Source organism: Camellia sinensis, chromosome 2 (genome assembly GCF_055761805.1).
Source record: "Camellia sinensis isolate YWXY chromosome 2, ASM5576180v1, whole genome shotgun sequence".
Taxonomy (NCBI): Eukaryota; Viridiplantae; Streptophyta; class Magnoliopsida; order Ericales; family Theaceae; genus Camellia; species Camellia sinensis.
The window spans coordinates 224,804,736-224,821,447 of record NC_138962.1 but is presented as its reverse complement, the minus strand read 5'-3'; the positions used below and the strand labels follow the sequence as shown (position 1 = coordinate 224,821,447).

At 36.5% G+C, this 16,712-nt stretch overlaps 2 protein-coding genes across 3 annotated transcripts; both read left to right on the top strand.

The window, feature by feature from the left end:
* Window positions 1-8,633: 8,633 nt before the first annotated feature.
* On the top strand, window positions 8,634-9,812 carry LOC145819816 (uncharacterized). The gene is made up of 3 exons (XM_082913677.1): window positions 8,634-8,930; window positions 9,024-9,119; window positions 9,504-9,812. Exons 1-3 carry the CDS (start codon window positions 8,652-8,654, stop codon window positions 9,624-9,626), a joined length of 498 nt encoding a protein of 165 aa, XP_082769803.1. The 5' UTR covers window positions 8,634-8,651; the 3' UTR covers window positions 9,627-9,812.
* A 149-nt stretch (window positions 9,813-9,961) lies between these two features.
* Window positions 9,962-16,602, top strand: LOC145819815 (uncharacterized). Of its 2 annotated transcripts, XM_082913675.1 has the most exons (6): window positions 9,962-10,880; window positions 11,923-11,965; window positions 13,926-14,060; window positions 14,140-14,352; window positions 15,409-15,475; window positions 16,119-16,602. In XM_082913675.1, the coding sequence occupies exons 3-6, from the start codon at window positions 14,021-14,023 to the stop codon at window positions 16,153-16,155; spliced, it is 357 nt and encodes a 118-aa protein (XP_082769801.1). In that variant the 5' UTR covers window positions 9,962-10,880; window positions 11,923-11,965; window positions 13,926-14,020; the 3' UTR covers window positions 16,156-16,602. The 2 variants fall into 2 exon arrangements, with proteins under 2 accessions (XP_082769801.1, XP_082769802.1); XM_082913676.1 differs by lacking the exons at window positions 9,962-10,880; window positions 11,923-11,965 and having other exon boundaries at window positions 13,540-14,060.
* The last annotated feature ends 110 nt before the right edge of the window (window positions 16,603-16,712 follow it).

The window sequence follows — 16,712 nt, the reverse complement described above, 5'->3', positions numbered from 1 at the left end:
TATGATAATGTGTCTTGGACGTTTCTCCATGAAACTCTTCTGGATCTTAATCTCAATGCCAACTTGGTGGAACTTATTATGAATTGCGTCACTACTGTGAATTCTACTATTCTTTGGAATGGTGAAAGGCTCGATGAGTTTCCTTTGGCTAAAGGTCTGAGACAAGGAGACCCTTTGTCATCCTATCTTTTTGTTCTCTGCATGGAAAGACTTTCTCACCTCATCACTGCTAAGGTGAATAATGGGTTGTGGAAAGGGGTTAAAGCTTCTAGAAATGGGCCTCCTATATCCCAATAATGGAAGTTTTGGAGGAGTTTGGTTCTTGTTCTGGGCTTAAAGTGAATATTCAAAAGTCTAACATGTTCATATCTCCGAATGTAAGTCAAGCTAGAGCTAGAATGCTTGGTCCTTTTTGTGGTATTCCCCTCACTATGGATCTTGGTAAATACTTGGGCATTCCCCTCAAGCATAGAAGAGTGAACAAAGATCATTTTATCCATATTCTCGATAAACTTCGATCTAGATTGACTGGTTGGAAAGCTAACCTCTTGTCTCTTGCAGGTAGAGCAACGCTCATCCAATCTGTTACTTCTACTATTCCTAATTATACCATACAAATCGTGGACCTTCCCATTAGTGTACGCAAGGAGCTGGATAGGATTAATAGAAATTTTTTATGGGGTGAGGTGGATAACCAGAAAAAAATTCATTTGGTTAATTGGAACACAGTGTGTTCTAGCAAGAAAGTTGGTGGGCTTGGCCTTCGTAAAGCTAGACCGCAAAATCTTGCTCTCCTTTCGAAGCTTGGTTGGAAAGTTCTAAAAAGGAAGCAAGCCTTGTGGGTTAAGGTTTTGAAAGCCAAGTATTTGCATAATTCTGATTTTCTTAACTCCTTTGTGAATCATAGAAAATCCCTTGTTTCGAAAGGCATTCTTCAAACAAGGAAAGCTTTGAATAAAGGTGTTAAAAGGAGTATTGGTGATGGTGCCTCTGTATCTATATGGTATGATTGGTGGTGCGGTGATAAGTGCTTTGCGGAAGCTTATCCCAACCACAATCTGATGACTATGGATAAAGTTGAGACCCTCATGGATGATGAGGGAGGTTGAGAGTCTCACATTGTGAGTAGTAAACTCCCAGCGGAGGCCGCTGTTAATGTCCTCAAACTTCACCGGCCCATGTTTATTTCTTTCCATGATTCTCCACTTTGGAAAGGTTCTGTTTCTAGGGATTTCTCCACTGCTTCTGCTTATGATATTATTTTTGAGCATGATAGCAGTGAGAGGAATTGGTCTTGGCTTTGGAAATTAAAAATTTCCCAAAAACTTAACGATTTTATATGGTTGATTTTGCAAGGCAAGTTGCTTACCAACAATCAGAGGTTGACTAGAGGCATTTCATCATCTGCAGAATGTCCTCGTTGTTTTGAGGAGAGAGAAGATTTGGATCACTTATTCCGTGATTGTGCTTATGCTAAGTCTATCTGGAAAACGTTATTTGGCTCCCAATGGATCCCTTATGATAGAGGCATCTCCCTTAACTCTTGGATAGAGCGGTTCTTAAGAGGAAAACAACCCTTTGCTTCTATGGAGAATAGTAAAATTATTTTTGTTGTTTCCTTATGGCAGATTTGGAAGGATAGAAACTTAAAAAATTTTGAAAATAAAATCATGCCTTGGCAACAAAGTTGTTTTTTTATTCAAACCTACACTTCACAAATTGTTGAAGCCTTTCAAGCATCTATTCTTTTGAAATTTGTGAGTCCTAAATTTGTGAAATGGTGTTTACCTCCTACAGCTCAAATCAAGTTAAACACGGATGGTTGTGCTCGAGGCGATCTAGGCGATGGAGGCTTCGATGGATTGTTTTGAGATGACTCAGGAATTTGGCTTTGTGGTTACTTTGGGAAGCTAGAAATATGTTCAAGCTTAGAGGCAGAGCTATAGGGGATTTACAGAGGGCTCACTGTTATCTTCCAAAAAGGCTACATCGATGTGCTAATTGAATCAGACTTGGCTGAAGCTGTGGAACTGTTGCAAAACGCAACTGTTGTTAATGCTTCTCTCCGGAACATTGCAGAAGATGCAAGACATCTCTTAAAAAGATGTAGATGTTCTACCCATCACATTTTGAGAGAAGGAAACCAGTGTGCTGATAAGTTGGCTAAGGTTGGAGCTGATTGTAGACACTCCATTTTTGACCGACCTTAAGACTCAGACGTCACCGATTGAGCGCTTGGTGATGTTGCATATCGTGCTCGTTCAGAGGTTTCAGAGTCTCGACTGCGAGCCTTGCCTCCGGACTTCCGGACTCTTTCATGTTTTGCCTCGGTTTGCGAACCAGGCTCTGTTTTCTCTGTTTTCTCTTCCCGAAGGGAGGAATAGGTCTCCTAGATCATCTCTCAGTGGCCGTAGGCTACGTTTCGTGGTCGTAGGCCATTTTGCCCGTTTGGAGTCCGGTTTTTGGTTTTTCGGAGCCGTTGGCCGTGTGCCTCGGTTCGGGACCGCTTAACCACCTCCGTTTGCTCCGGTTTTTGGCATGCATCTTATTTGCTCCCTTTTGAGGGACACTGTGGCTCGAGAGACCAACTTCGTGGTCGAACACCACTTCCGGTGCCTAACAGTCAGTTTTCGGGGCCTCGGGCTGCGCGTTTCGGCCCCCGAACCTTCATTTTGCATCGGTTTGGGTTCATTTTTGGCAGGGACCTCTGTTTCAGTGATATGAAGGTCGTAGAAGGGTGGGAGGCTAGTAATTGTTCTGACAACCAGTTTTATACCTCCATCGCCCTCCGTCGCCCGTTTTTCTTACTTGAAAGCCAATGTTGACCACCCTAAGGCTACTTTTTCCAGCCCTAAACCACATATTTGTGTTGTACACACCTGGGAGGCCACCAATATCACATGGCCGGCCAGTAATTGTGTTTGACCCTTTTGAACCCCTCAAAAAAGTGGATTTTTCTCTCTTCTGGTTTACTTTCTCTAGTTTTTGACCACATGGTTGTGTTGTGCACACATGAGAGGCCCTCTTTTTGGCATGGCCGGCCATTAATCTTCATTGACCCTTTTGACCCTTGGCCGACCGGCCATGGGAAAGGCCGACCGGCCACCTAAACCCTAGGAAACCGGCCGACCATGATCCTCTCTCCAGGTATTTTACAGAAATGCCCTCTGTTTCCCCCCAGATTGTGTATCCAAGGGGCTGCACTTTTGGGGGGAAATTTGAAATCCATTTCCCCCCCCTTTTTTCCCACACTCTTGCCTATATATCCAGGCCCCCCAGCTGTGTTTTGAGGGTTAGAAATTTTGGTTTGGAGCTCCTACATTGTATCTCTCTCTCTCTACACTCCAACCCTCAAAACCTCCCAAACCCTACACCATTTCTACACCACCACCTAGCACCTTGCCACCACCATCCATTCTAGCCACTTGGAGCTGTTTTTCAGAGCTAAGGAGCCATCAAACTTGGTCCAAGAGTTGTCAAAGATTTGGTCTTCAAGGGTAAGTCTTCTCCTCCCTCTTTATTGCCTTATTTTGCTCAATATATTAGCCATACTTTCTTGCATATTTGGGCTCCGACCCTAACTGAAAATAGCATTATTTTGAGGTCTTTTTCAAGTTTTTTTTTGGGTCCTTCCATGTTTAAGGTCTCTAGCTACCACTTGATTCTTTACCTCTCTTGTATGCCTCTTTCTTGCATAGTATTTTAGGCCCATTTGTAAACTGTTTTGAGCTTGGTTATAAACTGTAAAGTGGCTTATTTTGAGCCCTTCTTCAACATTGTTGAAGGGATCTTCACTTTTTGAGGCTTCCTTTTGTCACTTGCCTCTTTATCCCTCTTTTGGCCTTATTTTTGCATGTTTTGTTAGCCCCTTGTGCTTGTATTTTTGGGCTCTTGTCCAAACTGTAAATAGCCTTATTTTGACCCCCTCTTCATGTTTTATCAAGGGACTTTTGCTTTTTGAAGCTCCTTTTTTGCTCTTTGTGTTTAAACCTCTTTTTAGGCCTTATTTTGCATAGTATTTTAAGCTTGCATGTGCACTGTTTTGGGTTTGGTCACTAACTGTAAAACACTATGTTTTGGGCCCCTCTTCAACTTTGTTAAAGGGCCCTCCTCTGTTTGAGGCTAGAAACCATCACTTGCTTCTTTGTCTCCCTTTTGGCCCATTTCTTGCACAATAGTTTAGCCATACTTGTGTTCGTTTTCGTGGCTTGTTGTAAACTGTAAAGTGCTTCATTTTGATCCCCTCTTAAACTTTGTTGAAGGGCTCTTGGCTATTTAGGGCCAGAAGATGCTACTTTCTTCATTATCTCTCTTTTGGGGCCATTTTTGCATGTTAACTTAGCCCTATTTTTGTTCACTTTTTGGCCTTGCTTAAAACTGTAAATATGCTTTTTTGGGACTGTCTTGATTCTGTCTTCACACTTCGTGTTCAAATAATGCATGCTTTGCATAGCCATAGGTCATTCCATGTACCTAATTTCATGTTTCGGGTCTCATTCCACGTATCGGGCGCCATGTTTCCATGTTCTGGGGCTGTTTTGCATCATATTTTGCTACTGAAATTTGCATGCTAGTATGCCATATTCCATGCCTTGCCATGTCTTGTTAGAGTGGCATTTGGTGCCTTAGGGTCGGTCCTCGGTTTGCGTGCATGTGTGCACGCATTTCGAGTGTCTCTTTTTTTCATCTCATGGCTACTTATGTGAGTGTGGCTGAGGTCCACTCGTGTTAGTGTAAGTCCATTATGCATTGCATATGCCATTTCATTTTATAGCATTGCGTATACTAGGTTGTATGTTAGAGCATTGCGTATGCCATGTTACATCGTGCATTGTGTATGCCATCTCATAGCATTGTGCATGCTAGGTTGTATATTAGTTGCATTCATGCATGTCATGCATATTGCATTGTGCTTGGGATAGAAGTTAGCCCGAGCACGGGAAACGAGGGACGTTTTGTACTTCGAGTGACGGAACGTGTCTCAATTTCCAGTCACCGACACTCCGGATTATACATGAGGGAGTTTAGGTCTTATTGTGTTTATATGTGCATTCATTTCATATTGAGTCGTGCAATTCGACTCCTCGGCCATCATGCATCGATATGCGTGATTGGTGGCACGAGGATCGAAGACTACACTCCCCGAAGAGTAGTCATGCATACATATGTAAAAAATACTTTGTCATGCCCCTTTGTTGCTCTCTGTTGCAGCAAATCAGAAATCGGCAGCCTTCCGGAGCTTGGCACGCATTCCAAGAATAATTGCAAACAGAGGCAAACCGGGGCATCACAAGGGATTTTCCGACAAAGGCAACCGGAGCATGCATCATTCATCATCCGGAGCAGATTTGAGGTAGTCCCTGGCTTGCATGCCAATTTATTGCTTTCCTAATTTAATTTGTTAATTAATTAGGGTTTTGTACATATTTGGGACTGTATATTATTTATTCGGACCCTCTGCGCGAGGGCACAACTGTAATAAGTGTGCGTGCGTGTGATGTATGTCTTCCAACCCCACGTCTTTCTCCTTTTTATTTATCCGCTTATGATGGTTAGATTAGAGCATGTTTCAATTAGCATACAGTATAATAGCTTGTTTGCATTTATTCATCTGTTTTGCATACACCGGGCTCGGCGCATCATACTAACTGCATTGCATTTTCAATTCCAAGTTGAATACATGTTAGCTGTAGCATTTCATATGCCATGTCTAGAATAGCCGAGCCTGCTATAGTTGCATTTTTGCATGTGTTGCATTAGGCATTTCTGTATTATTAGGATCATGCATGGATTTCTAATTAGCTTCTGTTTTGGCTTGGAGTACTCGGTAAGTTTTATGCTTTAGCATCCTTGCATGCGTGTGAGTGACTGCCATGAATAGCATGCTTACCATGAGGCTAATTGCTCATGTGATATAACTGCATGAATGCCTGTGGGTGAAGGTTGGGTTATTTGGATTGGAACAATTCATCAAATGTGTGTTTTAAGCCCACTAGATAGTGGCAAAATCATGTTTTCTAAGCCCACCCAAGGGTGGCAAATCTACGTCTTAGCCTACTTGCGAGTAGCACCATCAAACCATTTTCAAAACAAACAAACACGAAATGCTTTGTTCCAATTCAGGCGATCCAGTCTATACTTGTATGCTGTGCGCATCACATAGTAATCTAGGCTAATAACCGGAATAAGAACACATAATGTTTTCAAAAATAGATGTCATGATTAGTAGAGGCCGATCTTTGATCGGGCGAACGAGGGTGCTCACGAAGTGACCTTCCCCAATCGTACCCAAGTTCCCAAGCCGAGGCAACTTTGGTGATGACGGACACGTGGCCTTAGGCAAACGAGTCAGGGTTTCCTAAATTTCCCCAAAATAAAACATTTAGGTGGCGACTCTGTATCTGGCAAAGCAGTCCATGTTTGGCACTTCTTTCAAAATCTGTTTTCTCAAAACTATTTGCCGGATTTGGACTCTTTGGTTCAGATTTAGAACCGTGACAATTTGAGAGTTCAAACTGTAGTGAATCCCAAATGAACAGAACGGGACTCGTTCCTCCCGGGGCGTTCGGGGATGTCTACACTGATCAAGAAGAGCATTTGGTTGTCATGGAAGACCCTCCTGAGGAGGTTCGAAGTTTGGTGGTGGCTGACCTGCTGGAGCGTGAATACCAGAGACTTTAGACCTCTGTTGTTGTTTGTTTTCTTGTTTTTTTGTTCTTTCCTTTGAACTCTTGTGGTCTGTTCTAATCCTTTCCGAGTACCCAAAAAAAAAAAACAAAGTGTATATGATACACACCTTTTAAAGTGTGTGTACCATAGTCTTTCCACAAGAAAATTATTGACGTGATAACAAAAAATATTATTTTAACTATATTATATAAAAAGAATTAGTCTAGTTTAATAGTAAAAATGATGTTTAAATAATAGCAACATAAATTTAAAGAGTAATTATGAATATTTAACTTATTTTTATTTTATTTTTTTGCAATTTAAAATGTGTAGAAATTAAAGCTATAGAAAAAATTATTTTAAAAAACATAATAGAAAGTTTTTCTATTTTTTTGAAAACAAAAATTAAATTATGGCTCTATTCTTCTACAAAAGTGTAAATTAAATAAATATGCATATAATTTTTTTTTATGATATTTATTTAGAACATTAGGGGGGGGGGAAGGAAAAAGACGCCTCAATTAGATTGATAATGACGTTAGGATTTTTGAAGAAAAATAATTACTAATTTGGTTGATGTTAATTGAGTAGATTGTTAAAGTTTATAAATTTACCCTTAAAACGTGACACATGTCAATCATATGTGCATTTTTCATTAAAAAACATTTAACAATTATAATAAATTGAATCAAATTGGGACAAATTCAAAAACATATAATCAAAATAGTCAATTAAAATTATATGAACCAAAATGACATAGACCAAATGTAAGAACTATAGGTGCAATTTACCCTAAAATTTATTCTTACAAAAAAATTGGTTTTGAGATAAATAAAAATATAAAATTCAATTTCTATACAATTTTTTACTTATTTTTTTTCAACTAATCAAACCTATTATTTCTTTTAGCAAATGTGAAATTCGTTTTATTTTATTTTATTTTTTTATTACAGGGAAAATCCTCTTACTCGTCCGCAGGTCTAAGATAGCGCCCATGCAGAGATCATTAGGGTGTTCTATTGTCCGTTCTGATTTAGGAGACTCTAATCTCGGAACTTGCCCCGACCTCCCAAGACAAGCTCCGCTTAAGTCAGGACTCGCACAGCGGGGGAGTATTGAACCCACACCAAGTGTGATGAAACTGCTTGAAGCTAACCTTCTAACCAACTGCGCTACACTCAAGAAATTGGCCCAATAGAGTTTTGAACTTAGGGACTTAATCCCTAAGCCTTTGCCAAGTTGCCAACCATCTTAGGTTAATTTCATTTTGTTTCTTTCTACCTAAACCCATTCACCAAAATTGAATTCAATTTTTTTTTTTTTACCTTCTAATTTTTTCCTAAAGTCTAACCTAAGCCTAAAAGTGTAGTGTACTTTCTTTTTTTTTTAATAATCAGAAACGATACCGTTTTGCTGTGACATCACCTAGCCCCTTCCTTGTTTGATGACTTTACTATAAAAACAGTTAAAAATCACACTTTGATAAATGAAAATATCTCACTTTTATTAAAAGTGTGATCAAAAAAATTAGATTGATATTTTAATCACACTTAATTTAATTGAGTGTGATAATATTTATTTTTTATGTTACTTTTTAATTAAGTGTGATTATATATATATATATATATATATATATTTAATTAAGTGTGATTATATTTAGTATTTATTTATATATATATCCATATAATAAGGGAAGAGAGTTTTTGAAAATGTATAAAATGTATGAGAGATACATTTTGATCCAATGGTTGAGATTAATTCCAAATTTAAAATATATGGCTCAGATTAATTCCAATGTTAGATCTCCCGCCCGTGACTTCTCTCCACCTACCCATGTACGCCTCTCTCTTCCTTCTATCTCTTTCATATTATGTGATGCTGTGTGTGAGTGTGTGTTTGGGAGAGCTACACAGAAATTTGGGAGAGCTACATAGAAATTTAAAATATTATGGCTTCGATTCAAGCTTAGGGTTTCTTTTACCATGTGTGTTTGGGAGAGCTACACAGAAATTTTCTCGGGGCAGAGAAAGTCCCAGAAAATGGCGAGAAACAACGCACAGGGCGAGAAACAACACTCCGGCGCTTCAACCGCCTCCATCTCCGCCTCCGTCTCCGCCTCCGCCGCTATCAGAGTTAGATCCAGACTCGATCCTTTCTTGGTCGTTTGTCAATGCATCAGCATCGTAACCTCTGCGACTGCCATTCTCTGCATCTCTGTCAACATTCTCTCTGCCATTCGTTCCTTCAAAGATGGATCTGATGTATGTAATCCCCCCCTCTCTCTCTCTCCCTCTCCCTCTCACTCTCCCTCTCTCTCTCTAGATATATGCCTCTGGATTTGTGGATATTTATAGATATTTGATGGCATATTTCGGTGCTATGCGGTTGTGATTGCAATGTTCGTGGTCGTTGCTGAGACAGAATGGGGATTCATCATCAAGTTCTGGAAGGTTTACTTTCCAATTTTGGATTTTAATTTGTTCTACGAAATTTGAATGTCCATATAATACAAAATGTTAGAGATGAAACATACAAAATGTTTGAATGTCCATATAATACAAAATTGTATGAAATTTGAATGTCCAGATTTCACTTTCTTCATACTATCCTTCACAAGGTGATCTTGGTTGGTTACATGAGATTATAGTGGAAATTTTACAAATTTCATAAAACCTATTCACTTGCTACCTGGTTACATGAAACATATCGTCATAGCTTACGCTGTAGTTATTGGTTTTGCATGCCAAGTTTTGGGTAAAGCCTTAGCTTGGAAACCCTTTGGTTTATCACAAAGCTCACATTATCTTGGATTGATTTCAATCAATTATTTGCAGGTGTTAGAGTATTGGGCTGCTAGGGGTATGCTGCAGATCTATAATGGCTCACATTTTTTGTGTTCCTGTTATGTGGCCCCTGTTTATGAAGATTCTGCATCAACTTATGGCCCCTGTCTGTAATGGCATTTTGTAGTTTAATAGGAACACACAAACTGCCATAACTTATGGCCATTATAGACATTATAGATTATGCATCAACACAACAGCAACACACAAACTGCCATAACAGGAATGTTACAAAATGCCATGTTGAGTTTGCTTTGAAATCCTTGACTTGGGTTCATTTCTATTTATCATCATTTCTGGTTCACGGTTCACGGTTTATTCATTCCCCTTCTCTCTCTGTTCCCCTTCGTTGTCTTCTCTTGCCATTTTACCTAAAAATATCATAATAAATCAGGACCATTAAAATGTCAATTGATTGAAAAAATATCATTGATTGAGGGGCAAAAAATCTGCTGATCAACATTTGGTTCTCTTGCTGTTCATTTTTGCCATTTTCAATTATGATTTAATATAACTTGGTGACTGAGGGAAAATTTAAAGTTTGGTGAATGATGTGATGGCCAAAGAAAGAACACTCCGTAAAGGTGTTTTTCTTCATGGGTTTTATAGGTATGTTTTTAGTGTTGTCCCAAACTACTTTCAGAACTACATAATCCAGATTGACAGTAAATCAAATTCGTTGGCAATACCACACAGAGGAAGCATCTGGGATGATGACATGGGTGTTTGGATCAGTTAGACAATCAGTTAGCCAATGACAGGTTTGTCATGAACCCACATGGGAACACCATCTGAAGGCACCTCACATTTTTCCAACACAAAAGCAAATAGAATGGGATGGGCTGTAATAGAGGGGTAGCCCCACCTCTCAAATTTCAATTCCATAATTTTATTAATGAAAAAGTCTAGAAACACATATACTGATCATATGAAAATTATGTCCGATTTTTAGAAACACAGAAACTAATCATATAACGATTGCCTCTGATTTTTAAATTGGTTTCTATGCAAAGAGAAGTACTATTTTATTTATATACAGAATTGACCACTAAAATATAGTTACAATTTAGAATTATGAGGGGCAAAATTTAAGTGTAGTAGTTTATAATTATTCAATGACAAGCTCCAATGTTTAATATCTGTAGTTATATTTTTTTCCCGTGTATCTTTTGTGATTAATTTTATGATTAGTTTTATTGTTGTTGAAACTATGATATGGGTAAAGGTAGAAATTTCAAATATTCATGGATTTGGGTCATTTCTGTTTTTCTCAGGAGGCATCCAGGTGAAGCTATGTGGAATAGCTCAGTATGGTAATCTCATAGGTGTTACAATTGGATACACAATAACGGCATCTATTAGTATGGTGTGAGTATAATTTTAATGGACTTGCTTTTCGGTTTGAATCTCCTTATTAGTCTTTTATTGTCCTATTTATAGTAAGGGGAGAATTCTTCCCAATCCACTGTGTGAGTTGGAGGCTTTGTGGGGGTGTAGATATACCATAAAATTATTTAATTTGTTTATTTGTTATTTGTAAATTATTCATAAACAGAATTTTATTAATTTAGTAATTATAATTATGTGATTTTATATATAAAAAAAAATTGTGGATTATTTTTAAAATTATACTTATCGTCTATTTTTTTAAGATAAATATATATGATGAAATAATGTAGTTATAATTATCTTATCAATCTAATTTTTCTCATAACTAATTTGTACATAGGATTTGAAAAAATGAACAATTCAAATTATCATAATAACGGACTAAAATAATATTAAGATTTGAATTGTTCATTTTTTTAATCAACATTTGAGTCTTAGATCACAGTTTTTGAGTCTTTCTCATTACTCAAATTTTGAAATCACTAAATGATTCACCTAATGATCATTGTTCGAGTTTAGAAAAAATAAATATAAAAATGAAAACAAAAGCAACAATTGTCACATTTTTTTTCAAATACTCCCCCACAAAAATGCATAGTCAGTCTATACATGCGTAATAAAATTTTCAATAGATTTCATTGTGTACTCACCTTAAACTGGGGGTCTGACTCATGAGAGCAGAGGCATTATTCATTCTTCATAGCAGTCGGTTTTAATTAAACGATATTCAAAATATTTTTACAAACATAGTGTACATGAATTTACAGACATAGTTTACATGAATTTACAGAGAATCACCGAACTTCGCATCACAATCAGAAATCGTCAAAACCACAAACAATTAACTAAATTTTCAGCAATTAAAGCAACAATAGGATGAACAAACAATTTCAATGCAAATAACGATAGAGAATTCACAACAATTGGGATTCTTTGTGCTATATAGTATAAATCTGTTGATCAACTTTTGATATGTTAAAAAATAAAATCTAATGATTTCAGTTTCCGCTTGAAATTTCAGATTTTGGCTTGAAAGGCTTGCGAAGAAAGCAGAAAGTTTTCAGGTGAGATTCTAATTGCGAACATATTGAGTTTGCTTTGAAATCCTTGACTTGGGTTCATTTCTGTTTATCATCATTTCTGATCAACATTTGATATGTTATAAAATAAAATCTGCACATATCAAATTTTATCAAACAAAATTTCTTTGTATCAATAAATTTTATTCATATCATCTTTGGGAATTGCACATTGTGCTTGCCACCCCACAAAACCACCCTTGAGAAACTCAGAGACAGACTGTTTGAGATTTTCTTCCAAGATGATCCTCTTCACAGGTTCAAGAACCAAGCATGCTGTCAAGAATTGCTTCTGGATCTTCAATTTTTCTTCCCTGTTTTTCAGTGGGGACCCAATTATAGTCTAAATCTTCTAAGGTCTAATGTCATCTCTGGTCTCACCATTGCAAGCCTTGCAATCCCACAGGTATATATGTATATATATAAGATACCAATTATGAAAACTTTAGTTAGGCCTGTTTCAATTAGATATATGTATATATGTATATATATAAGATACCAATTTGATTGGCAGCAATAGCACTAACTGGTGTACATTTTAGTTTTAATTTCTTTTAAATTGCAGAGCACTGGCTGGTGTGCATTATTTGATATTTAATTTTTTTTATATTTGATTTGTTTAGAATTGTAGAGTATAGTCTGTTAAATATATTTTTATAACTGGATTTTAATCTTAATATTATTTACACCGTGCCTTTAGGTACGGGCATACGCTAGATTATTATTTACACCGTGCCTTTAGGCACTGGCTGGTGACAAACAAATATGATTATAATAAATTAAAATTTTGATTGGATGGGTTAAAGTCAAAAAAAAAATTTCTTCTTCCCTTTACCCCTGTGACTCAACTCAATATATTTTAGTTTCGTTGGGTGAAAATCATCCCTTATTTTGTACAAAAGTTAAACCTATTCTTTCCTTTATTTATTTGTTTTCTTTCTTTCTTTCTTTCTTGATTATCAGGTTATCCTTTATGTTTACTTAACTTTCATTAGCTGTTAATGGATGCAGTTATATTGAATTTATTGACAGTATATTCTGTGTCATTTAGCAGGTTCATGTATAGTCCAGTGTATAAATTGTTTTCTTCTTAGTTTCATGAAACCCCATATTTCGCCTCCTCTCATTTCATAAATATCTATCGGGTTATAATTTCTACTGGGTTTTGTTTGTTTTGATGTTTTTGTGAAGTTTAAGGTGCCATTCATGGGTATTTTGTTTCATGAAATTAACTGTTCTGTTTTCATATCCCTATTATATAAAAAATGGGTATAGGCTGATATGTTGCATTTACTTTCCTAAGATTTGAATGAGAGAAAGAAAGAGAAACTTTTGTAGTAGAGAATAAACAGAAGATATTTGTAGTTTCAATTATATTTTTAGCAATAAAATTTGATGTTATCTGCCACTTTAACAACAAATTTAGTACATCACTAGATTTGTCTTTCTTGGGTTAATAAAAATCCCGGTGGTATAATTCCAAAGGGAATGGTTACCTTATGCATATGATTTTTTGCTTCTTTTTTTTCTATAATTTTAAAAAAAATAAAATAAAAATTTTATTAGTAGCCATGCATATGTAAAGGCTATTCGCGCTGCTCAGCATTTCATCTATATTGAAAATCAATATATCATAGGGTCTTCATACAATTGGAGCTCCCATAAAGACATAGGTAAGGAACTATTCCCTCACATGCAAAAATCATGATGTTTATATTTCTTTTTCTAAAAGCACAAATGATAGAATCTTCTATAGACCAAAGACTACCCAACCAAAACTTAAAAAAGTTTTATCTGGCTTTTTTGTTTATGTTATGCAATATTAGATATTATGGTGTGAAAAAATTGATGTAATTTAAGAATACCTGGTGGACTTGAGCATGGTTAATGATTATCTCAAAACTAGATAGTTGAAGTCACTTTTGGCATGAAATTTGGTTTGCAGAAGTGGCTTACAGACTCCACTAAGTATATATACACTCCTATATGACGATTTCATTGCATAATTGAATCTCAATCTCTCTTTCTCTCCGAAGAAATATGGAACAAGAAACTACAATGGAGGAGGCATTGCTCTCAGGTAAAATTCCAGTTTCATAGGCTTTCAATTTTGGTTTTCCCCAATGTTTTGATTTCTAAATTTGGGTTCTGATTGACAGAGAAGAGCGATGTAGTAGAAGAAAAACAGAGCTTCGAGAGATGGAGTTCGTATCAGTACGTGGAAAGGGCTGGTTCTATAATTCCAACAGCTTCCTTGGCTGGAACTAAAGTCAGCGTCGACGAAATTCGATTTGCTACTGCTTCTTCTGATCGATATTACCCTCCTTCTCTTCACGCCCCTTTGATCAGCTCACCTGAACCAGATCCTAATGGTAATCCAATTCAATAATATCCCCAATTGATTCACTCACTCACAAACACACACACAAATAGTTGTAGTTCAGAATTTGTGAATTTTGTTGCTGCATACTAGGAAAGTTATGTTTCATTGGATTCACGCATATATATGCATATGAACAATCACAGAAACAGTACAGATTAATGTTACATTGAAATCTCAGCAACCCAGCAGAGGGTTTTGTTTTAACAATTGGTTACTACAATACCCAGAAGAAAGTTTTGATATTTTTTGCTTTTAAATATTTTGGGTGGTGTTTTGTGGTTCAGAATTTGTGAATTTTGTTGCTGCATTTTAGGAAAGGAAAGTTGTGTTTGGTAGGATTCACTAAATAGTGAAACATGTTCAGTTTAAGTGTTGAATTTGGTGTTTCTACTAAATCACTGGTTGAGGAAGTTTTATGGTTCAAATTGGATTTTGATCTCATCCCTATGTTTAACATTGCCAGAGATATGATATTTACTATTAGCTTTGGCCTCCCTGAATTTACATTTTCTTAGCCTAGCAAAAGAAAAGAAAAGAAAAGAAAAAGCAAGGGGATTAGAAAGGAATTTTGCAACTCACATGTGGGTTAAATCTCTTAGTAATGTAGCATCACTCTGCTAAATTTTAATCCAAATCAAGAAAAAACTAAAGAAAACAAATTGGCAGCAATCTACAAATCTGACCTATTAGAGGTGTTTTAAATTATTTGTTTTCTTGAGCTACATTCACCAAGGATTAGTAAAACAATGGAGTCACGAATGAAGTGTTTAGGCATATAGACAATTACTTGAAGTGATTATGGGCACTGTATAGTCGATTAGGCTACTGGGTTTTATTTACATGGACTATTCGATTTGAATTAATTAGATTCACTGCTTAAATTAAAAAGGCCAGCTTTATATAGTTTCAATACATGTTTCTGTTTAGAACACATTATGATGTACTGAACGCTAATATGGCAACATAGCTTCATCAATTGCTTCCCTGCAAGTACTAGACTATAGCATATTATTTTGGATGCTAAACTATGAGCCAATTTTTGCAGAGCAAGCTCTCATTTATCAAGGTGGATATGGAGGAGATTATGGTGGAATGTCTAATGAATTTCAGAGGTGAGGTTCAATAATGACTTATAGAATATTGATTTTCTAAGGACCTATTCAATAATTAATTGGGGTGATAACTTCATATTTTTTTAATAATTGTGGGTTCAATTGCCCTTGCATTGGAGCTTTACTGTTTTAGCTAAGAATGAAAGAAAAAAGGCTGATTGGGATGCCATGGGAGGAGGATATGTTACTATGCTTCTTCTTTTTCAACACTATTTATTGAGTGTTAACATACATTATTGGGCTCATCTATTGACAATTTAAGCTTTTGGGATAACTGGTGTTCTATCTGTTAATGAATGAGAGTATGGTCACATGTGAGTGGGAGTGTTAAGGATACATATAATGAAGTTACCCATACATCTTGATGAAGTTACTCCTTTCTCTAACACCATAAGCTTTCAATGTGATGGTAGTGAAACTTGCTTGGTTATAGCAAACAAGGAGACTGGTTGAGGATTTTTTCTGTGTCTTTACTTACGGTAGACGGTTTAATAAGATTAGGTAGTTCTTTTGATTTGCTACATCGTGTTTTAGTTGAGAGTGAAGTGGCCTTTGATATGACAATAAATAAATGCTTTCCTAAGCTTCTATGCCTGAAATTCCTTTACTGAATACTTATTGTGAGCATATTTTCTTGCTGTAGGTGCGAACAATTTGATTCCCATGGAAATTGCACTTAAAATTGCTGAGAAAATCATAGCACGTGAGAGGTTCGCTGCTTATATTGTTATTCCGATGTGGCCAGAAGGCAATCCAACAGGTGCTGCTACACAAAGGATTTTATTTTGGCAAGTAGGAACCAATTATGACTTCAATGCATGGCATTGTGCTTCTAGATTTTAAAGGCAGCTTCAGAGATGGATAACTTTGTTGCCTTTTTTTTCATTAGATTAATATGGGAAATCAAAAAATTCTATTAATCTGCCCATCAGTGTATATACTTCAGAAGGATCAATTTTTGATTTTGAAATTATCTCTCATTTATTGTACAGAACAAAACAATGCAAATGATGTATGAGACCATTTACAAGGCTTTAGTGGAGGTTGGGCTTCAGAATGAATACACCCCACAAGACTATTTGAACTTACGTTCATATTTGGAAAGCACCGGTGTGCATTTTGTTGTTTGTTGTTGGGTCTTAAATTACAGATGATTGGTTGGTGTGCATTGTTTGTTGTTTTGTTTGAATTAAATTATTTTAGAATTGCAGAGCACTAGCATGCTTTGTTTGGCATC

Bases quoted from the DNA above. Each gene is read 5' to 3' on its own strand.
- LOC145819816 (XM_082913677.1), top strand. From the start codon at position 8,652: ATGTGTGTTTGGGAGAGCTACACAGAAATTTTCTCGGGGCAGAGAAAG. The intron at 8,931-9,023 runs GTATGTAATCCC...GGATATTTATAG, and splicing joins CCTTCAAAGATGGATCTGAT to ATATTTGATGGCATATTTCG. The intron at 9,120-9,503 runs GTTTACTTTCCA...AATTATTTGCAG, and splicing joins TCATCATCAAGTTCTGGAAG to GTGTTAGAGTATTGGGCTGC.
- LOC145819815 (XM_082913675.1), top strand. From the start codon at position 14,021: ATGGAACAAGAAACTACAATGGAGGAGGCATTGCTCTCAG. The intron at 14,061-14,139 runs GTAAAATTCCAG...TCTGATTGACAG, and splicing joins GGAGGAGGCATTGCTCTCAG to AGAAGAGCGATGTAGTAGAA. The intron at 14,353-15,408 runs GTAATCCAATTC...CAATTTTTGCAG, and splicing joins ACCTGAACCAGATCCTAATG to AGCAAGCTCTCATTTATCAA.